The sequence below is a fragment of the Schistocerca cancellata genome, chromosome 7 (assembly GCF_023864275.1).
Source record: "Schistocerca cancellata isolate TAMUIC-IGC-003103 chromosome 7, iqSchCanc2.1, whole genome shotgun sequence".
Taxonomy (NCBI): domain Eukaryota; kingdom Metazoa; phylum Arthropoda; class Insecta; order Orthoptera; family Acrididae; genus Schistocerca; species Schistocerca cancellata.
This window is the reverse complement of record NC_064632.1, coordinates 605494767-605519042: the sequence shown is the minus strand read 5'-3', so window position 1 is coordinate 605519042 and position 24276 is coordinate 605494767. Positions and strand designations below refer to the sequence as shown.

The window sequence follows — 24276 nt, the reverse complement described above, 5'->3', positions numbered from 1 at the left end:
GTCCGTACTGATTGCCAAAGTATAGATGTAAATTTAGAAATGACGGGAAGTCGTTTGAGAAGATAATATACATTGTACAACCTGTTAGCTACCGATTGTGTAGCAAATTGCAGAGCGGATGGTGGAGGCTAGTACAAGCAATATCCCCTACCACGTTTCGTTTCTAAACTATCATCCGCAGTAAGCAGAACTGTTATGATTTTATTATTGTGATTGTACTAGTTTCGTCCTGGAAGAAGTGGTATCCTTCTCCACACCTGGTACGGATACAGAATAGAAGTAACGTCTGGTCTCCCCTTTTTGGACTCATTACACGGCATTAAATTTGTTTATGGAAACGATCGCACGTAGTATTACCAGCAAGCCCTGTTTAGTTGCGAGTTGCTCGTTTTTCGTAACACTTTTCTAGTGACGTTATGTTGTTTCGGAGAGAGAGCTGTAATAAATGGAGTGAGCTGATGAGGGAGCGGACATAAATGCCGTTTTGGCTGTAAGCTGAAGTTTCTGCGTCGATGTAGAGAGTCGATTGAACTAGGGGCAAGCAGGCGAAATAATTTGTTTAGTTTATTACGCCGCAGTTATCGAGCGGGTCCGTCTCGTGTACGGGCAGGACGTCTCGAACGGATAAAAAAGGCGTCAGGGGAAAAGGGCGGATCGGCACTTTCGCGACGACGTTTGTGTGTCACGCGAAAAGTGCGGGCTAGTTTCTCCGGTGGGTCGGTGAGGACCTACTTCCACGACGAGAGCAGAGCAGAAGTAGGCGCCGAAGGTGAAATCCGAAGAAGTGCACGTAAATCCTTCACGAGAGTGACGTAGCCTCGTTTTCACGGCGGGGAAGAGAGAGACAGAAAGACGCAGCGGCGCCGTAGTTGAGCGCGCTGCCACCAGGAGCGCTGCGGGATGTGGGTTAGCAGCAGCTGGGCGCAGCAGTCGGCTCAGTCAGTGTTCGCCGGGACGCCTCACCGTACGCGTCGAAGAGAGGACGAGGCACAGGACGCGACACAGCAAGTACAGAGAGAGAACGCGGAAAGCTGGTCGAGAGAGATAAGCGAGGTCGGCGCGCTGTCGCCTCACGATGGGGTGAAGTCCGGGGCGGGCTGGCGAGCGGCGGAGCCCACGATGAGCCCCGCCTCGCAGGGCGGGCTGGAGCTGAAGCGCTACATCGGCAGCTGCCTCATCTCGGCGCCGCGTAAGGCGGGCGAGGGCGGCGCGGCGCTGGCGGCGGGTCCTGCCCCGGCGCCGGCGCCGCTGTGCGGGCTGCCGCTCATCTCGCTGGCGCCGCGGCCCGGCGCCTTCTCGCGGCTCGCCATGCACACGCAGGGCGCGCCGCTCATCCTGGCCGGCCGGTACGGCGCCCGCAAGCAGGGCCAGGGCCAGGGGCAGGGCCAGCGGCAGCAGCAGCGGGGGCAGGGGGCGGCACAGCAGCAGCAGCAGCAGCAGCCGCAGGCCGCGGCCCGCAGGCGCGCGCCCGCGCTGCCGCCGGCCGTGGCGCGCGCCGCCGAAGCCACCACGGAGGCCGCCGGTAGCGGTGGAGGCGGCGGCAGGGCCACCAGCAGCGACTCGCTCAACACGGCCAGCGACGAGAGCTCGGGCCCGTCCGAGAACAGCCTGCCGCGCATCATCAAGCCCCGCAAGCGGCGCAAGAAGGACCGCAAGCCGCCGGCGGCTCCCGCCGCCCACCAGCCGGCAGCGCCGCCCTCGCCGGAGGCGGCCGCCCCGGAGGGCTCCAGCATAGTGACGCTGCGGCCGTACGTGCCGCTGTGCTTCGAACTGTACGACGCCGCGCGGCCGCCCCCAGCCGCCAGCGCGCGCCGGGCCGCCGAGCCGAAGCGGAGCGAGCCGCCCAGGAGCAAGCCGAGGCCGCAGCTGCAGCTGCAGGTGCAGGCGGCGCGCGGCGAGGACGGCCGCCAGCAGCAGCAGCAGAGCCCGCCTGCCCTCTCGGCGTCGGCGTCGCCGTCGCCGTCCGTGTGCCAGTGCCGCTACTGCGACCCCCGCGGCCACATTTGGGACGTGCACCGCCACTGCTACTCGCCGGTGCTGACGGCGCCCGCCCCGGACGAGTCGCCGTTCGCCAGCATCCCCCTGTTCCTGGGCGAGCCGCCCGCCGGCCACGCCGCCGACACCGACGACGGCTTCTTCAGCGAGGACCTGCCCACGTCTGCGTCGCCCACCTCCCTCTCTGGCGACGGCCGAGACCCGCCGGCCGACGGCGGCAGCGCGCTGCGCCGCAGCTGGAGCGGCTGCTCCTCTTCTTCTTTCTCCTCGTCTTCTTCTTCTTCTTCTCCGTCGCCGCCGTCGCTCGCCGGTGACCCTGGCGGCCGCGCGCGCACTGCAGCCGTCGCCGTCGCCTCGCAGGGGCTGCAGGTGTCCACCGAGATAGTGACCTCCCCCAACGGCCACCGCGACCTCGAGATCAGGTTCTACTCGAGCTCGCCGCCGGGTCGGGAGGCTGCTGCGAGCGAGGCCCGCGTCCGGAACGAGGCGGCGTGGCCCGCGAGCCGGCCGCGAGGCGGCGCCCTGTGGGGCAGCGGCGGGCCGGACGAGCACGGCGCCGGCGCGCTCGGCGACGAGGTGCTGCAGCTCAGCATACGCGCCGAGGAGTAGCCCGCGCGCTCTGCGGCGCCAGCCACTTCTCCACCTCACCTGCCCGTCTCCTGCACGCACTTCTCTCGGTCGCCGTCACTCGCAACTCAGCAACTTCCTAGCACGCCGTAGAAACCGTAGTCGGCGACAGAACGCGTACGATTCTAGGAACTCGTTTCTGCTTGCAAAACATTTACCTCCGTGCCAACGTTTCACGTTCGGAGTAGTATTTCGAAGGTACGTAGATAGGTACTAGGTACTGGTGGTTTTCTACTTCCAGTCTGGCTGCGGTACATTCGCGGAAAGTCGCTACTGACAGAATTATCGTCGAACCGCAGTGTTACGACGTAACTAAGCCTCTGGCGCGTAACCCGAATTCCGCGTGGATTTTACTTGTCGTACACTTCCTACAGGATTAATGTTGTGACACTGAATGATCTTTGAAGAACACTTCGGGGGCTCGAGTTAATGTTTGTAATTTACGGTGTCATTTCACATCGGATAACAACGCATCCCAAAGTGTGAGACAACGCAGTATTTCGCTGCGTTCATGTTCTGCGCATGATGTTAACTTGTTCGAGGACATAACAGTATTGTGTTGAATTACTTGATGACAAGATCACCTCTCACTCACTCTCTCTGCGCGCGCGCGCATATGTGTGTGTGTGTGTGTGTGTGTGTGTGTGTGTGTGTGTGTGTGTTACCAGGTGCAGCTTCAATAGGTTAGTAGCGAAAGTAGTGATTCCATTATGGGCGTGGGAAAGTGGGGACCTCTTGTACTTTGCAGTTTAGGCGTGGAGGGCGCTGTCAGCCGTTTAGTTGGCGACCTTGACGTGCAGTTGTGCGCCCTTTTGACATTCCCGGGGCCACGCGCTCTCGTCTGCATGTTTACAGCAGTAGCGTAGTCGCCACGTGAGGCGGGACGCCGGCGACTAGTTGGCCCCGTGTCAGCTGTGCTGGTCAGTGCAGCGCCTCTTGCTTTCTCACCCTCGTATCGTTCTTCTTTCACAAGCATTCGTATTCGACTCATCTTCAGAAATGAGTGTACCTACTTGTGACAGATGACAATCTGTACCTGACTGAAAGTCACGCCTGTGCTCCCTCGGTCACATCTCTCAATAGTAACGCATTCAACGTACTCGTGATCTCACCACAGCGGAGCTCAAACTTAATTTTTCTCTCGTATTTCCATTGACAATGTGCCTTGCTTGAAACCACACAACGTTTCGATATATTTATTGCACGTTTAATATCGGTATATCGTCGTTCTCGCTTGCTTCGGTGTTGGCCAGTCTCAAAGCAGATTATCACACTTCTTTCATTCTTCCGTATCTCTTGAGATACCGAGCATTTCCACAAATTAGTTTATAAGCTCTCTGCCTTCCCATTTTTCTTTCTGGGTTTTCCATTTAAGATGTAAAACAATAATTATTAACATAAAATTCGCTCTAAACTCATGGTGTAATTGTATTTGTGTTACTGTGATTTTATTGAGCGATCACCTTTTAAGAGTTGGATTCATTGCAGCCTCCAGTACGTGTGTAATAGCTTGTGCGCGGTATCTACATTAACGCTACCCAATTACCTTTCTGACACGCACGGTTCACTGTTTTAAGTTACATCCCCTGAGAACACCGTATATGGTAAAATCGTTTCATTAGTTAGTTAATTTAGAGATCATTTGTTCGTCAGATGACCCCGAAATATCCGCTAACGTTTGCCGTGAAAATGTGCCTTTCGACCGCACCACCTTCATTGTGTAAGTGAACCGTGGAAGAACGTTGCGACATAGCCGCGGCAGTCGCTGGACAACATATTTGTCTGCGGGCTCTCGCGCACAAACTCTTCCTACCGTTCATCACTCGGGCTGCGCTGTGTCCCGCTCTTAGCGACATTAAGTGTAACGTAACGGTTGCGTGACGATCTCTGATGACCAATAGCGACTACATTTTGAGGCTCCTTTTTCTCACGTCTTTGCTTGTATTGACACTTGTGCATTTCATGTGTTCTTTCCTTCATAACGCAACTTGTATGTGTGTGCACATTTGGGATTGGATTTGTGTGTTGTTTCACTCGAGACTGTAAAAGCTGTACTATGTTTTCTAGCAGTGTTAAATACACTTTGTTCCTTGTGAAAGAGTGTTTTATTTTTTCCTTCGCTTCCACAACTCTCTGTACGTCTGTAAGAAATTATGATGGGTATGTTTTTTTCTTCTGTGAAACGCAGCCACGGTTTGGCTGCTGCTGTTACTACATTTAGGATGCTTATATTGGTGATCATTGCCGTGCTGTAGTTGCTCTGAGCTGAAGAGTAATCCCAGAGTATTACGTTAACTGTGCACTTGTGTTCGAACGAGTGATTTGAAATAAAATGTTCACTTTGTTAAATGTGGCTGATATTTACTAAGCACAGATATTCTAAGAATCGTGTGAGAAGAGAAAAGGTGATGTGTTTTCTTTATGTTTTGTATCATTTTAATTAAACTTGTATCTTTGGTAAGTACATTGAAGAGAAACAAGCTCCGATACCCAGGCCAAGTTTTATGTGATTTTAACGCGTGGCCTGTGACACTGTGTAAGACAGAATTCGTATATGCGACTTTGTTGCTATACCGTGGTAAGTTACTGTTGACATTGTTATCGAATTTATTAAGAATGCACAGTGGTGTTAATAATGCGGGTAAGGGGACTGTACTCGGTGTCACAACAAAACTGAACAGCAGTTGCAGTTACATATTGACCAAATATTCTACCGCGGATGCTGTTCAACAGAATCTTCATTTAAGGTAGGCAAGCGATACACACCGACATTAATGTAGGAAAAGTATTTGTAGAATGATTTATTGGATCAGACAATAGTTGTAGGGGCGGAAGTTATGTCGAATGACTGTAATTATGTATTAATAACGTATGACGTTTTTTCCACTTGTGTATCGCAGTGACAGTACTGCTATCACCACCAAGGCTATTGAGCAGAGAGCGAGTGTTTTGACTGTATTTGTAACGTGACGCCTTTTACCAAGTCTAGAATTATCCCAATGTAACCACGTGCGCGACCGTATAAGAAGCAGACAACAGTGGTACGTAGCTGTCGCTATACTGGCTGGATGAGTTTTGGCAGAAATTTTAGGAGGCCTGGCGCGAATGCTAGAATTTTCTCTTTGAGGCACTTTTCAGTGATGGTTGTACGTTTCTGTGTACGGAATATGGACCGTCACTCCCTGTAATACAACATTAAAAGCGTCCGCGAGACTCTCGGACAGATTAGTACTGAAGTGTTGCGACGTAAGTGGGGCTTTGCATATGCGAAGCCGCTTTATCGGCGAGTGTTTTGTGCTGTTCTATTTTGAGTCGTTTGTGATCCATCGGTCTCGGAGAGCCTGCCAGAGCTCCAGTTCCTCTGTATTCAGAGAAGAGGACGCGTAGCTCACCGTCTGGTTTAGTATCTTTGTAACTCAGTGTCTCATAACCAACATACTGTCGTAATGTTGCTCTCTACTTCAAGTTACATTAAAGAAATTTTCGTCTGAATATATTTTTAACTTGGTGATTACATTGTTTCATCTAAACAGTGAATATAGAGTGATTTCATAAGGGAGTCGGAAAATAAAACAAAGCCGAAAAATGTAACAATTTATATCTATTGAATGTGTATATCACAGTTAAATACATAAATTTAAACAATAATAATAATCAGCATAAAGAATAAACACCAGAAGAGAACTTCGACATATTGAGAGCACACGAGTTTAGTTAGGTCTTGACGACGTTGGTGTCATTTGCAACTGGATTTAAGTGTAATTTCGCAGCATAATTGAAACAATCTTTGATTAGGATTTTTTTATTGTATTTGCTGTCAGTTACTCGTGATCAGCCGTCTAATGTCCAACACTGATTTATTTCCGCAGTATTAAATTCTGCGCATGTATACTAAATACAAAGTATTTCCTTTCTTAGTTTTCAAACCAAAGTACAGTATATGACACTTGAAAAAGCTAGAAGTAATCCGAAATTAGATTGCACAATTAAGTATAGGAACTATTGTGTTAGCAAATTTCTGCTTAAGTAGTAGTTTATACTTTTTGTAATATGCTATAAAGTAAAGACGTGGAAGTTGAAGGAAACAGAAGGACGAACAGTGGAAGCAGGGAATTGTGTCCCATCGAAATCAATACCAAGAGTTGGCCCGAAATATGTTACAGAGTCTTCAGCCTGTCCTTTAGTTACCTCGGTCCTCGTCTATCCTAAACAGCTGCTAAACAGCTTACAGGTTTTTGCCCACGCCAATACTACCGCTTCATTACCACTTTGAGAAAGTTGAACAATGCTTGTGATACCTCTACCTTCGATTAGTGTAAAAACACAGTCTGATCATATTCGGGTCTTTGTAAATCACGTTCAGGTGACTGTCAGGATATTTGCACGAAGACGACTTGAGCTAATTCCCTACTGAATACTGTATTTGTTTTGTATGCTGTGTTTGTTCTAATGAGGTAATCACTCCGTTGATGTGCACGCCGTTAGGGTCTGACGTGATTCCCTCCCATAACAGCGCATTTACTCTCACCGTAAGATTGCAACTGTATCTGTCAGCTGCCTATACATTTACAATTTAACTTTTTTGTTTGAACTACTAAAAGCACATTCACAGACTGCTTTCGAAACTTCTAAGATCTTTCTGGTTACGCATCCACGCTTCTAGTCTAGCCGATGTGGGGCGTACAAACATCTTCACCGCCTCAGACAGTAGCTCTAACCGGCCGTGAGTCTGCCGAAAAGAGGCAGGTGCAAGAACTGAAGTGTGAAGTACGATAGCCGGTGCTGGCGCCTAGCTCAGTCTGCTGCGCCCAACAGCTGACCGCGCACTCCTGCGACGCTCTGCTCACAGCAAAGGCGGGAACTGTTCAAGTAGGTGTGAAAGTGTTGAGAGTCCGTATCTCACACGCGTTTCCGGAACAAACTCTGAGTTGGGAGTTGCTTGTACACTTCCCACGATGCGTCGATGGAAATAAGTTTGTGAATGACGTTTCGGCGAGTCGAATGCTAACCGCCACGCCCTCGTTCGCAGCGTCGCGTGTTCAGTGGAAACGGGGGAAGCCTGGGTAATCGCTACACTCCCATCCCGCCACAGACTGTCACTAAATGGACCGAGCTGCTGTCGCTACCGGCCGCTGCATCGGACTAGTAATGCAACGGGAACAAGACACAGATTACCACGTGTCTTGCAGATACGCTCCAACTTTTTTTGTGGAAAACTACACTGCCGGTATTCTACATGTGGTTTCTGCCATGTGAGAGTGCTCGTCACATTCTTAAACGATCAACTGTCAGAAAAGCCAAATACTTGAAATATAATTTTGCAGAATGGATAGCGGAAGGGTACCGAATGAAGAGAAGTGGAGCTGAGGACACTAGATTAGAAAGTGAGAGATCAGTATTAGTAGGAGTTTTAATGTTCTCCATTGCTGTCGTTGTTTCTTCTGCGTCTGTATTGCTTTCGTAAAATAAACAATCTACTTCAGCTACACCCAAATGCACGAAGCACCTCGTGTCCCAGTGGCTCATCTTCAGTTCCTTTGATTGTCAACATAGGGGGTGTCCAACCAAATTTCGAAGTGGGCTTTTATCACTGTGAGGTCGGTATTACACTATCATATTTCTTTTACAAAGATATGATCAAATATTCGTCAAATTTGTTTGACAAAGATATTTGACCTGGCGCTAAAAAGGGGTATGACATTGTCATCACATTTTTCGTCAAAGTTCAAGATGGCTGACAACAACAACTTGTTATTATGGGCAGCAATTGCATGTACCATTTGGAAGAGAAGCGGGGGAAAAAAAGAAACGTACTTGGGTGAAGCTGTGGGTTTTACGACGAGACGATAAAAGCATTCAACAAAATTTGTTACTTGAACCTATAGTGTAGGACGTAAAGTCGTACATAAATTACTTAAAAGTGGATGAGTTTTATATTCGTCATATCACAAAGCACAATACTCACTTAAGAACTGCTATATACGCAGAATACAGGGTCACAGTAACACTCCGATTTCTCGTTACAGGAGAGAGTTACTCTAGCTTACAGAACAGCACTCGAATAACACAGTGCACATTAACTGAAATAATACCTGAAACGTGTGAAGCAATTTATAAAGGACCCAGGGCCGGCGCAAACCCAAGTACCACACCCCACACCCCGTTGTTTTTTAGTAAACGTTTGTGGAATTTTATTGAAACAAATCTGTAGGAAATGTCAACAATCAATCGCAGCTTTAGTTTTTACTTTTCAGATCTACGTAGGTTTCCGCCACTGAGTGGCTAGTCTCAAAGGCTTTTAATATGTGCTTACATCTAAACTGTCATGTTGACAGTTACGTTCAGCATGATGGTATAGATGTATACATAACTAAAAGCTTTGAGAATAGCCACACTGTGCCCGAAATCGACGAAGATCTGAAAAATTAAAACAAAAATTGTGACTGACTGGTGACAGTCTCTACAGATTTGTACAAAATAGTAGCTGGGCCTCAGCTCAAAAATGGAGTCAAACCTGATTGAAGAAATCTAGCTAATTTTAATAAGCCTTGTGAATTTACAAAAATGTTCAAATGTGTGTGAAATCTTATGGGACTTAACTGCTAAGGTCATCAGTCCCTAAGCTTACACAATACTTAACCTAAATTATCCTAAGGACAAACACACACACACACACGCCCAAGGCCACACACACACGCCCAAGGCAGGACTCGAATGTCCGCCAGGACCAGCCGCACAGTCCATTACTGCAGCGCCTCAGACCGCTTTTTGTTGTTGTTTTTTATTCCACAAAAACAGTAACAAAAATGGCTACAATGAAATGACATAAATAAGGTGACAGATAATTGCAGTCATAAATTACAGCATTCAAAGAATGAGGAATCATATTCAGTCTTTAGCAGTAGCACACATTTAGCACCTTCACTGTCGGCAGTTCAGCATGCACATTTTCTTCTTCTGCAGCCTGAGATTCCTCATCATAATTTCTCAGCCCAAATTAATCATTCAGTAAATCCTTGACGTGTGTTCCTTCCAGGGTAAATTACGTGGACAGAAGAGAAGTCCCGAACAGCCACATAGCAAAATCCTTCACTGCCTTGTTATTTTTGTCAGTTCCAGCCTTCTAAACGCATCCTTAGGGAGTTCAAGATCTTCCTTTATATCAGACACTAGATGTTTGCCGTCATATTCTTGTATCTGCTGTACTACTGATTTATTTTCATGTGGGACTTGCAGGTGCTATTAGGGTTGGGAACGGCATGAACTTACAGCTAACGTAAACAAACATTTTGCGATGGTTGTTAACAGATAATGTATTCAACGGAAAACAAAATATATTTACAATTTTACAATTACTTGGTTGAACAATAATGTTTACAACAACTATTTAATGTTGAACAAAATAAGAAACAAAACAGTAAATAACCAAGACACTGATCATAATACAAAAATTTAAAAAAAATACTAGACAAATCGAACCTTCCTGGCTGTTGCTTGTGCAAAGTCTTTCGCACGATCTGTGTAATTTAAGTCCTCTGTAAGTTCGTGCTCAATCGATATTGTTTGCAAGATCATTCAAACGAGTTTGGCTCATCGTTGATCGGAGGTAAGTCTTTATCAGTTTCAGTTTTGAGAAACTCCTCTCTCCACTGGCATCTGTCACTAGGAGTGTTAGGAGAATTCTCAGAGCAGTGTTAACATTAGTACCAACTGATGGGCGGATTAGCCGCGCCAGCAGCTGAAACACCTACTTGGGCATCATCGTTTGTTGCAGGTCGTGGTTGACGCTTGACATGTGGCTGAACACTTCCCGTTTCCTTAAATAACGTAACTATCCGGCGAACCGTCCGTACAGTTGGATGATGTCGTCCCGGATACCGAGCAGCATACATAGCACAAACCCGTTGGGCATTTTGATCACAATAGCCATACATCAACACGATATCGACCTTTCCCGCAATTGGTAAACGGTCCATTTTAACATGAGTAATGTATCACGAAGCAAATACCGTACGCACTGGCGGAATGTTACGTGATACCACGTACATATACGTTTGTGACTATTATAGCGCCATCTATCACAAAGCGAAAAAAGGGTCCAACTAAACCATTAACATTTCTTTACGTACTACACGAATATGTAATAAAAAATGGGGGTTCCTATTTAAAAAAACTCAGTTGATATCCGTTTGACCTACGCCAGCGAAAAAAGTGGTCCAACTAAAACATTAATATTCCTTTACCTACTACACGAATATGTAATAAAAAATGGGGGTTCCTGTTTTTAAAAAAACGCGGTTGATATCCGTTTGACCTAAGGCAACGCAATCTAGCGGGCCATCATGTTTCCCCCTTCAAGCTAGACGAGTTTCGTTCTTTGTAGTTTTTTCATTTGACGCTTATTTCGTGTGATATTTGACCCGGTCACTATCAACGGACCACCCTATATTGTGACTGTCACATTTGGCAGTATGTTATCAAAGGGTTGCAATATTAAATATTTGTTTCTTTACGAAAAAATAAACTTTTAAAATGACTGAAACTGTGGCTGCTGGACTCTGTTTCTTTTATTCGACGCATTTTCAGAAGATTTTCATTCGTATAACACTTTTTTTTCTAATTGCTCTAGTGGATTAAGTTTTCTAAGGTGGTATCGTGTATGGACTATGGTCAGGATGTTGTGGATGTCACTTAGTTTGTTCTGTTACGGTGCATGTGGTTACCTATTGTAGATTTTTCAAAGTGGTTGAGTCTAGAAAAATCTTCAGAAAACATATTGGATGAACAGACTTCAGCAACCTCACTTCTTCTGGTAATTTTAAAATTTGCTTTTTTTCCTAAACAAACAAATACTTAATAGCACAACGATTTGGTAGCGTGTAGCTTCGTTTGACTCATTCACAAACATTTGTTTTATAAATTATATCTACGTATAATTAATAATATGAAAATATTCCGTCTTTTTTTTGAAATAATAACACCTGTGTGTTTACAGAAATGCAGCCTCTTACATTTGAAATTCGTTGACTTGTGTTTACAAACGAGCTATAGAATGGAAGGTGTATATATGTACGTAATCATGTCTACTCAAACTTTCAAAAATGGCTCTGAGCACTATGGGACTTAACATCTGAGGTCATCAGTCCCCTAGACGTAGAACTACTTAATCCTAACTAACCTAAGGACATCACACACATCCATGCCGGAGGCAGGATTCGAACCTGCGACCGTAGCAGCAGCGCGGTTCCAGACTGAAGCGCCTAGAACCGCTCGGTCACAACGGCCGGCACTCAAACTTTACTTGCAAAGCATGTACGTACTACGGGAAACTGAAATCTTGTATTCTCGAAGTGCGACTTTGCTATACACCAATGTCATCGTAGCAGGACCAGAATTAACCTAAATTTGGAAAACAATTTGATGGAGACAGTCAGAGGGCCTGGAGTAGAGCCCCTGTGGCTCGAAATGCGTCGGGCTTTTGAAATAAAATCACAGTTGTGACTGAAGGCGGTTCGTTCTTTATTTTACGAAAGTAATAGAAGAGTTCTGTTATTTGAGCGACAATATAATTGGCGGCAGTGAAGTGAAAAGGACATGAGGTGCAGAATGGAAGTAGCAAGAAAGGGGTTTTGAACAAAGAAACTTAAGAACACGAAACGTAATTTTATATGTTGGGAGTGTCTTCTCTGCAAGTTACGCGGATTAGACATAGTGCCGTAGGTGCAGCTTGGCGATTTTCTTGAAAAGGAATTTTCTTTTGTTGTATTTTTCGGCCTCGGGTCACACGTCTGTTTCGACCTCTTCCAGCTATCTTTTCATGAGATGTTGTTGTTGTTGTTGTTGTTGTTGTTGTTGTTGTGGTCTTCAGTCCTGAGACTGGTTTGATGCAGCTCTCCATGCTACTCTATCCTGTGCAAGCCTCTTCATCTCCCAGTACCTACTGCAACCTACATCCTTCTGAATCTGCTTAGTGTATTCATCTCTTGGTCTCCCCCTACAATTTTTACCCTCCACGCTGCCCTCCAATACTAAATTGGTGATCCCTCGATGCCTCAGAACATGTCCTACCAACCGATCCCTTCTTCTGGTCAAGTTGTGCCACAAACTTCTCTTCTCCCCAATGCTATTCAATACTTCCTCATTAGTTACGTGATCTACGCATCTAATCTTCAGCATTCTTCTGTAGCACCACATTTCGAAAGCTTCTATTCTCGTCTTGTCCAAACTATTTATCGTCCATGTTTCACTTCCATACATGGCTACACTCCATACAAATACTTTCAGAAATGACTTCCTGACACTTAAATCTATACTCGATGTTAACAAATTTCTCTTCTTCAGAAACGCTTTCCTTGCCATTGCCAGTCTACATTTTATATCCTCTCTACTTCGACCATCATCAGTTATTTTGCTCCCCAAATAGCAAAACTCCTTTACTACTTTAAGTGTCTCATTTCCTAATCTAATACCCTCAACATCACCCGACTTATTTCCACTACATTCCATTATTCTCGTTTTGCTTTTGTTGATGTTCATCTTATATCCTCCCTTCAAGACACCATCCATTCCGTTCAACTGCTCTTCCAAGTCCTTTGCTGTCTCTGACAGAATTACAATGTCATCGGCGAACCTCAAAGTTTTTATTTCTTCTCCATGGATTTTAATACCTACCCCGAATTTTTCTTTTGTTTCCTTTACTGCTTGCTCAATATACAGATTGAATAACATCGGGGATAGGCTACAACCCTGTCTCACTCCCTTCCCAACCACTGCTTCCCTTTCATGTCCCTCGACTCTTATAACTGCCATCTGGTTTCTGTACAAATGAGATGGTCCGTTTAAAAAGACCATCGTAAATACCAAAAAAACTGACCTGTACACAACTACGCGCACTTGGACATGCTACACGGTAACCCATCAGAGAACAACTGAGAGGCTGTCGCAGTACAGCCAGGTGTGCGTTCCCATAAGAATTACGTGCCCAAGAAACCACGCGATGGACACACCTTTTTTTTAAGTTTGTTACCGTTGCTAATTCCGTACAAAAATTTATAACTTATTGTCAACTTGAATGGTTAAGAATGTCATTGACTTGGCCTTGTGGATCCGTAGGCTCTCATGTGAGAGATAAGGCGTCTGACGCAGCAGCAGCAGCAGGCAACGCGTGTCAGTGCAAACGCTTCATTTACGTAATTAAATAATCTCTTTCTTCTCGGTCCCTGGTCATCGGCTCACGACAGCGCTCCATTGCTTTCAGATAACGGAAACTTTAGGGCAACCACATTACCACCGCACAGACAGGACGGTGCCACTGCAGGAGCGTGGTAACTGCCACGATCACGGCAGCAGCCCGCGTATGTGCCAGTACTGTATCATCGACTACGTGCAACGAATCACGATGCACGGCCAATCTTTGAGGCCAGTTACCAGTGTTGCCGGTGCACGAAGCGATCGAGTATCACAGGATGGAATAGTCGAACGAGCACAACATTCGCGTAATGAACAGGCTGTTAAAAGACGAGGGGGCGGAGGATGTTGCAGTCGTCAGCACGAGGTGAACGCGTGGGCCGGCGGCGCACCTGCCAGCCTCCGGCGCTGTCGTTTACGGCCCCTGTGTGCCACTGCCAGCCACTACCGCTGCCCTTGTGTAGCAGTGGTCCTCAGGTCCTCAATAACGGCCGACCGGTTGTAAATGCACGCCAGTGCAGGATGGGGCCGTGAGTTGGTAGTACTGCCCCGTAAAGCCCGTCCACCGACGACTGGTGTACGTCCCACACGGCCTCCGACAAGTGGACGCGCACGCAGCTGTTCCGGCGCCGTTCGAGTCGGCATGTAGTCCGGAGGCGTACCAGCAGTAGAAAGCGCGTAGTACGAAATAATAAGAGGACTACAGGATTGAAAAGTTCAGGAAGTGTGTCTGCTTCACGAAGCGAACGAGGAAACCAGTTATTCATATCGTTTTGCTTTCCAAGTCGGTAATTGTGGAATAAACAGAGTGATGAAATCGTCATTATGGCGCTGCTGGTAGCAGATAACCTTGACCCTGACCTAAGAGTCATTTGGGAATCCTGACACCAGCATAACGCGGCAGCAGCACCAGCATCACATCCGGCCGCATGACGACAGCAGCCACTGGGAGGTCCCCAATGCTCAGAGAGCCTCTGCTCTGCAGCCAAATCTGAAAAAGAATCTCAACTAAAACTTTTCGTGACTATATTTGCATTACTAATTTCCAAAAACTTGTTTACTGGCTCTCTACTCCGATTTCATTTGAAGGTATATATCATTCATCATTGATACTGGAACGAGTACACAGCATATTTATCTACAAATAACGAAAAACCAACATTTCCTTTCCAAATATAAATAATGAATTAGGAATTCATATTGTTTGAAAATGAGTTTTACCTTAACTACAGTCCCACAAACCATGAAAACGCGAAAAAAAATCAAGTCCTGATGCACATGCCGCTTGCTCATGTCACCGCCACTTGGCTGAACTGTAGAAAATAACTGCTCCTGTCGCCAGCAAATGTCTGCACTGTAAAACGAGCAAAGTTCAACCCGTGAACCACAATTTCGTACTGCCACCAGTAGATTCCTGTCTTTTAGGCCCAGCAGAGTCGTAAACTAACTATTTTCCACATCTAAGATGTTAAAAATTCTAAAATATCTGCAAAATACGTCGGTAGCGCGGAAAGTTCGATATATACATTGCTGGTTCAGGTTAACACATGAAAGACGCTGGAATAGTTTAATCAATTAATGTGATGTCACTATATTGTAAAAATACATCTGCAGTGCGAAAGAAAGTGTGAGTTAATTTCCACATATTCACCAAATTAGTGCCCAGAAGTCTAAAGTATGTGTCATAATTCTAGATTTCAACGGCCAATGACAGTTGACATTTGAGAATGAGGACCTAACAGTCCCATGTCGCAAAAGTAACCTCATCAGGTTTCTGACTGTAGAAACAAATATGTTACCTTAAAAAGAAAAACTATACTAAGCATGCAAATAGACGAACTGAATTTAACTAATTAGGCCTGTTCATGATGTATGTCACAACACGCCCTCACAGTATATATTCCCGCATTTAAATTGTTCTCAAGCACAGTTTTAAGAGGTACAGAGATTATGCATCATGTCACACACTTAAAAAAATATAATCCATTATATTCATTGAAAATTACTGCTACATACCTACCGCAAGATATAACAACAGGTTGCAATCAAAGAGGATCTCTAAAAAGCTTTATTGGCTGCATTTGTTCAATATCATTGTTCACAATATTCTAAAAATACATCTGCACTGCGAGAAGTGCAATATTCGTGTTGTAGTGGTACCTAAATATGTAAAATGTGTAAATTTGTATAATTGAATTTATACGAACTATGACTCGCAAAAATAAAAACCTTTAATCAACTACACCATCACAAATAAATACACAACACAATCGTCTTATTAATGAAGGAACGAATAAGGTGATTTTATTACCAAACATCACTTAAATTGCAGAAGCGCTTCGACTGCTTGTAAAAACACGACCAAGGACGCTAAGAGTGACAGAGATATGACTTTCCCAAAGACATCAGAATCAGTATGTGGGAAAAACTACTGACCACATTTTGGAAACAAATTAAGTATTGCCGCATCTGAATTGCCTGCATAACTCGTTAAATTACATGTTTATCTCAATATAAGCAAAATTGTAACAAAATTCGGTTTCGTACGCCTTGCAAGCATAGTGGACCACCAGAAATATGCCTGACGCCTAGCTTTGTGTGATCAGCCTCCGTTGCTAAAAATGCTAAACAAATGCCACAACAAGTATTAAAGTCATGCTGTTCTCTATAACACAGTGATATTTAGATATATCTAACTTGCACATCGTGGTCTAAAATTGAGTGGGTCATAACCGGAAACGACCTTACAGACTCTACCAATTGACTGGAATATACGCTTAACATCACGGCCTCACATTGCTTCTAACAACTAACAAGTGATGTAATTACATTCCATAAATTAGTTGTTGGACATGTGCGTACCTAAACAGTGTTGCGCAGGGATCACACTCACTCCATTCTGTAATGGTCTCCAGTTAGACGATACCATGTTCAGTCACGTGTCTGGTCACATTATAAAATCTTTAAGTGGATTACAAATAACGTTTCCCCCTCCGGGGCTTGTGATTTGACATTTGTATTATTTAATAAAGTTTTATTGCACAGTTGAGGGCGACCCACATTAAACAGTCAACCACAACTGTCTTACCGTATAGTATAATGCTAGTTGTCGCTCCATATGCGAGACGTTACCTCCAAGCGAACATTACCCTTTACTTAGGACAGACTTTATACAACTACCAAAGCGGGCTAGTTCCGTTACTGTAGAGTTATAGTGTCATTTTAAGAGTATAGTATGTGAGTCTCAGGTGCACTGTTTATAAATTGATGGCGTTGTAGAATATTCCGCAACAACAGAATGGCGGTAGATAATAACGTAATGGGATAATAGTTAATTTACGACTCTGCTGGGTCTTTTAAATGTGCAGGAATCTACTGGTGGCAGTACGAAATTGTGGTTCACGGGTTGAACTTTGCTCGTTTTACAGTGCAGACATCTGCTGGCGACAGGAGCAGTTATTTTCTACAGTTCAACTAAGTGGCGGTGACATGAGCAAGCGGGATGCGCATCAGGACTTGATGTTTTTTTCGCGTTTTCGTGGTTTGTGGGATGGTATTTAAGTTAAAACTCATTTTCAAACAATATGAATTTCTGATTTATTATTTGTATTTTACAAGCACATGTTGGTTTTTCATTATTTATAGAGAAATATGTTGTCTACTCGTTCCAGTGTTCCATGATGAATGATATATACCTTCAAATGAAACTAACCAAGGCGGCTAGTGAGCCAATAAACAAATCTTTTTCAGTCGCTAATGCAAACATATTCCAGGAAAATATGACATGCGCAACTGTAATACGATACCACAGATTATAAACCGTTTATGCTGGTGTTAGGATTCCCAGAATGACCTCTAGGTCAGGGCCAAGGTTATTTGGTATCAGCAGTTCCATACTACTCACGCCTAGACGTGAGCGGAACTTGTGCCCAAAAGATGTGGCATTTCCTGACATTTAGGCGATGCTGTTTTCACACTAGAAACAAGACGAATACAAGAAAACTTGCTGCAAATTTTGACTGGCGTAATGAGGGATCGTATCGTGTGCTGACGAGGACACGGCTCGGCCGCGCCATAGTATTCTGCTCCTGTCATAAGAAACAAGTCGACATTGCTCTCAGTCAGCCGAGTGCTGGTTGTATCAGACCAGTTCATCCACATTCAGTGACAGATTCGAGGCACACTGTACACCGTACATGCTCTCATCAACTGGCTGGTCCCCGAAACCATTAACGCTAAGCCCCTTAGCAAGGTCACCACTTCTGGAAGAAAAGAAAAAAAAATTGAAAGTATGCCAGAGGTGAGAACCGAAGTCTTGTCGTGCCGAAAAAGAAGTAACTGCCAAGTGCGGTTTCCTGCAAGGAAAACTCTGACTCGACTTTACGCTGGAGTGACAAAAACGCGAGATAAATGCTTCCTCTGACAGCAGGTAAGATACTCTCGTTACGGGGACAGCAGAACGACCAACACCGGGCGTTGGTTGTTGCACCAGGACAGCAGTGTTAATGTTACCGAATAGTGGCAGGATACTTTGTAATACAGATAAGGAAAAGGGTCTGAGTGGAGCAGAGCAATGCCTTCTGTCCTTGTATACTGTCGGTGCGATTCCGCAGTGATGACCATTTTCTTCGACTACGGAACATCTTCGGATGTTTTCAAAATAAATACAAAATTGATGAAATTCACGACCGTGATGAAAGTACCTACGTCACACTGCTAAAGCAACCAGTGAGATTCGGGTGCTGTACGAGCCGTCAAGTATACAGAGGCCTCACTTTGTGTGTGTGTGTAGTGAATCAACTGTTTGTAGTTTTACCCTTGTAACGGTTTCGTTTCAGGCGTAATGAATTTGTCGTACTGATGGACCACATACAGAGGTCGAACCCTGTACTTTACTTCGTAATATGTATTTCTTAACTCACTCATAAATCCTGCTATTATATTAAGGTATTCCTTAGTGTCACTCAGATGCCTTGTACAGCATCTGAAAATTACTCGTTAAGAAACCTGTGTCATCTACACAGGTGTATATTACGTCGTGATTTAGATTAGTTGGGTATGATTACCCTCGGGATTCCTTTTCTTTATTTTTAACACATTCCAACTGTGTAATGGAACTAAACAGGTTATTGTTGCGAGAAGAAGCGACAGTAAACTAGTAGGGAGACAGGGTGCTTCTACGCTTGTTCCTTCACCTGTGGCCTGGTCTCGGACCGTGGCGACCCAGATACTGCGCGGCTCCAAGGCACGACGCTCGCCGCTCGCCCGCCCGCCTGCCTTCGCAGCGCCGCACCCAAGTCTTCAAGTCGGACGCTGCTCACCAGAGCTCCGTAACGTTTGTGACTGCATCAAATGGCTGTTGCTCTCCCCTTGTGCACAAAGTTCCCTGCCCTGATACCACGCGTAGCCCGGGTGCGGATTCCTGTGTTCATCCATACGCTGCTGTATTGGTACAGTTGTTTTTGTGAGCGCCGCTAGTAGCCTTGCCTTGACCCGTGAGACAGTTGTAAATCATTGAGCGGACCCCTGAGAACTAACGACGTACTAGTGCTCTGGATGTCTTCACGTAGCTATCCACTGGTTCTTTGGCAAGTCCGAGGATCACAACTAAAAGTAACTCAGCAAACAATACATGCAAACACGTTTAAATGGAAACAAATTCAACCACATCAGTTTCGTAGAACTCATGCCAGGATCTTGCAAATATTTATTTATTTATTGCAAAATTAAAGACCTGTTACCTGATGTTTAAAGCAGGCCGTAAATCTTACAGTTCTCGTTTGTCACCTTTTCTGTTTTTTGTGTTCTTTTTATTTACAACTTTTGACAAAGAATAATATTTTGTAAAATGACAATAATTTCAAGTTGAAATATAAATAAAATTTAGTTGCGTTAAGAATATTGCATCTACGGAGTGATGAAATATTTGTTGTACTCCACGAACTTCCACACCACCACTTGTTCCTCTAAAATTAGCCACACAGTCGTTTTCTTTATGTTCATTGACTTTACAACATTTGCGATATTTAGACATTATCTCCACATCTAACACTTCACTGGTGTCTGCACTCGTGGCAGTCACTACTCCATTCAGAGAAGTATGTCCTTTTTTTTGCCACCTTGCATCAAGTGCAACTGCAATATCCGAACATCCATCGTTTTCTTCCACTGCTTCCCTAGCAGCTACTTTCATGCTTTCCTCACTGACCTCACATACAGCTTTCTCTAATATTGCAGTCAGTTTTTCAGATTTATTTGGTGTTTGATGTAACTTCATCACTGAACAAAATGTTCTCCCTGTAGCCATGCCCTTGCCAATCGATCGTAAGGCATAAACCAATCCAGTATTGATTTCATAAGGGCCACTTGCATTTGGTTTTGAAGAACTCATAAATGAAATCACAGCTGAGCATTTAGTGCAAATTAAATCAAAAGCAATTACTAGGCCTTTTTTCCCACTGGCACACTCACAAATTTGGTGAGAGCTTCGTTGATGATGCACTTGTTGAAGAATTACAATTAAAAACATAGTTGCCAGGCGATATAACCTTTTGTACATAAAGCTTTCTAAACTTGTTTCCTCTAAATTGTCGTTTCTTGAAAATGCGTTTACGTTTCGTCATCTTCAATAAACACAACAAAACACACGTAAACAAGCACTGCAAACGTAAGTCTAACAACTACTCGCAATCATACTTGAACAAAACTAACCACATGTTTCAAAGCGTGTTGTTTACAAACAGCAGAAACAAAAGAATACCGACCGTTGCATTTCAAGGATAGCCAACACACACGGGAGTAAATATATATATATATATATATATATATATATATATATATATATATGTGTGTGTGTGTGTGTGTGTGTGTGTGTGTGTGTGTGTGTGTGTGTGTGTGTGTGTGTGCAGAAAAGTGGGTGACAGGAAAGTGGGCGTGGCACATAAACACACGTGGTAGGAAAATGCTCTTTAAATGGTCGAAAAAAAATTTCTCAGCAAAATTCTTTTCAGAGTACTTAAATAAAACCTTAATCTAACGAAATATGATGAAAACAGAAAATCAATTTTTTCGAGCTAAACCACAGTGTGGTCCCCTTAACCCAATCTTCTTTCCTTCGAGCCATTGACCTCCAGTCAGCCTCTTCTGTTCCTCTCGGTGGCTGCGCTGGCTCCAAAACTGGCAGAGAGATGACTCAAATGGGACTTAACATCTGAGGTCATCAGACCCCTAGAACTTAGAACTACTTAAACCTAACTAACCTAAGGACATCACACACATCCATGCCCGAGACAGGATTCGAACCTGCGACCGGAGTGGCAGAGAGATATTAGTCCTACCAGTAGTCTGTGGCAATATTGAGGTCGACACCAGAGGTAGATTTAAAACACTTTAATTACGCTGTTAGTGCAAAGAATTCACTGACTGACCAATTTTGGGTCTCATATAACGTTCGAATTATAGGAAAGCATATTGTTGCCTACCGCACTAGTTTATGAATTGTCAAATTGTCCTAGTACAGTAATCACACAACGCAACACAACCCAGTGATTCAAGGCGATTCACATGTGGCAAAAATTGAACGCATCAGTACACCATATCGCTATCCTGAAACTTACTGGCAGATTAAAACTGTGTGCCGGACCGAGACTCGAACTCGGGACCTATCCTCATACACATTTAAGGAACTCGAAACATTGAAGATTGTGCACAAAAATAATCAGTAGCTCCGTCAACACTGAACTGCTAACCAGTCATTGTTCATATGTGTCAATAATCACTGAAATCCCCTAATAAGTTCCCACTCGGAATTAATTAGTAATTACTGTCAGAGAGGTCATGAATTAAACCCACGAGTGAAGGAAACGAACTGTACGCAATATTTGCCAATATTTCAGAATGCTAGTTATCCGTCTAGTCCATATTGCTCACGACAAGACACACACACAGTCTTGGAAAAAAGTATTCATATACTGTTGTTCATGTGGAAGACCTTTGTTTATTAGAAGTAAAGATCGCAACCAGGCATGTTATGTGGCAAACGAACAGTATCGGGTTTCCTTCCTAATCTGCCCATAGACAAGGATTAACTAAATTAGCCTTCCGCAAAAAGTAAATAAAAATCCTGTACCAGCTGGCTCGACACAATGGGGAAAAAAAGTATTCATACATCCAAAGAAAAGACATTGTACGTAAGTGTAATGACAATATTAATAATCTGTAGCCATTCCTCTTCTGTGTATCACTTCTCTTAACCTCTTTGACATGGAATAAACCAGTTTTTTGGTAGTCTGCGGTAATATTTTGCCATTCTTGTTGCAGACGTTGTTTTAGAGCAGTCTGTTTATTTCATATTTTCCGGCCGTTCTTTCAAGCGTGCCCCAAAGATGTTCAATTCGGTTAACAACATGGGGAGTATGGTACAATCACCACATACGCACAACTTCCCCCTCTATACTTATGGTCATCGTCTTGTTGAAAGTTATCACCTGTGCCTAAACCCAAGCTATCAATACTTTTTTACATATTTTCAAATAGGATATTTAAATTTTGAAATCTTTCCTAGATGCAGCCATACATCCCCGTATCATAATTCCTCCACCACCTATGGGTTGAATGTGTTTGGGATCCAGCTTGTTACTTGGTCGTCTCCACACCAAAACTTTGCCTTTATTTACAAATATGTTTAAACTTATTTTCATCTGTGAACAGTACCTTGTCCCAGAAACTTCTATTACAGGCCCATATCGTTAACGTCGATATGCAGCAGGATTTTAGAACGTATTTAAAACATCATGAATTACCTCGAAGGAAACGGTCTATTGACACACAGTCAACATGGCTTTAGAAAACATCGTTCGTGTGAAACACAACTAGCTCTTTATTCACATGAAGTGCTGAGTGCTATTGACAAGGGATTTCAGATCGATTCCGTATTCCTGGATTTCTGGAAGGCTGACACTGTACCACACATGCGGGTCGTAGCAAAATTGCGTGCTTATGGAATATCGTCTCAGTTATGTGACTCGATTTGCGATATCCTGTCAGAGAGATCACAGTTCGTAGTAATTGACGGAAAGTCATCGAGTAAAACAGAAGTGATCTCGTTGTTCCTTATCTACATAAACGGTTTGGGAGACAATCTGAGCAGCCGTCTTCGGTTGTTTGCAGATGACGCTGTCGTTTATCGACTAATAAAGTCATCAGAAGATCAAAACAAACTGCAAAGCGATTTAGAAAAAAATATCTGAATGGTGCAGTTCACCCTAAATAACGAAAAGTGTGAGGTCATCCACATGAGTACTAAAAGGAACTCGTTAAACTTCGGTTACACGATAAATTAGTCTAATCTAAAAGCTGTAAATTCAGCTAAATGCCTAGGTATTACAATCACGAACAACTTAAATTGGAAAGAACACATAGAAAATGTTGTGGGGAAGGCTAACCAAAGGCTGCGTTTTATTGGCAGGACACTTGGAAAATGTAACAGACCTACTAAGGGGACTGCCTACACCACGCTTGTCCGTTCTCTTTTAGAATACTGTTGCGCGGTGTGGGATCCTTACCAGGGAGGACTGACGGAGTACATCGAAAAAGTTCAAAGAAAGGGGGCAAGAAAGCGAGCATGTTCTGTATTATCGCGAAATATGGGAGAGAGTGTCGCAGAAATGATACGGGATTTGGGCTGGAAATCATTAAAAGAAAGGCGTTTTTCGTTGCGACGGAATTCCAATCACCAACTTTCTCGTCCGAATGCGAAAATATTTTGTTGACACCGACCTACATAGGGCGGAAGGAGATAGGTGTTCATTCTTTCCGCGCGCTATACGAGATTGGAATAATAGATAATTGTGAAGGTGGTTCGATGAACCCTCTGCCAGGCAGTTAAATGTGATTTGCAGAGTATCCATGTAGATGTAGATTGGTCTAAAGTTTTAATGTTAATTAATTTGGAACATTATTAGTTTCAAACAACTTTAGATAATTTAAGGAAAGGTTGGAGATATGTACTTTCAGATGATAGGCGTTAATATGCCGAACTATGTTTCCTACCACTCACTGGATATGTAAGGTTGTACTGCATGGACTTTTTGAATAAAAAATATTTCAAATTAACAAAAGTTATGAGTTAACTAATTAGATAACTGCAGCTATATTGACAAGCAGTATATAGTGAGCAGTGAAAGTCAATCGGCCTAAGCTTATTTATGAATCTGAAATTCGTATGGTCTCAGTGGTACTAGGTACACTACCATATTGCCATTATGATATTTTACAAACGAAATTTATAAAATCTTGAGAGGCAGAAGAAATTGGATACTCACCTTGCTTCTTGTCACGGTGACAGTGCTGTTGACGAATTGAAAGCAAGCCATTGCACAAAGAGATTATCCATTATAAGCGCGATGCATCACGTCTTCGTAATACCCGACACTGGAATGTAAGTTGTCGTTGTATGTTTCCTTTGTC

General features: G+C 44.1%; 1 protein-coding gene across 1 annotated transcript; it reads left to right on the top strand.

Moving 5' to 3' along the window:
- Positions 1-616: 616 nt before the first annotated feature.
- LOC126092938 (insulinoma-associated protein 2-like) lies at positions 617-3246 on the top strand. The gene is made up of 2 exons (XM_049908669.1): positions 617-1407; positions 1480-3246. The coding sequence occupies exons 1-2, from the start codon at positions 901-903 to the stop codon at positions 2602-2604; spliced, it is 1632 nt and encodes a 543-aa protein (XP_049764626.1). The 5' UTR covers positions 617-900; the 3' UTR covers positions 2605-3246.
- The last annotated feature ends 21030 nt before the right edge of the window (positions 3247-24276 follow it).

Coding starts and splice junctions, on each gene's coding strand:
- LOC126092938 (XM_049908669.1), top strand. CDS start 901: ATGTGGGTTAGCAGCAGCTGGGCGCAGCAGTCGGCTCAGTCAGTGTTC. Junction 1,408..1,479: donor AGCGGCAGCAGCAGCGGGGG/CAGGGGGCGGCA, acceptor CCCGCGCTGCCG/CCGGCCGTGGCGCGCGCCGC.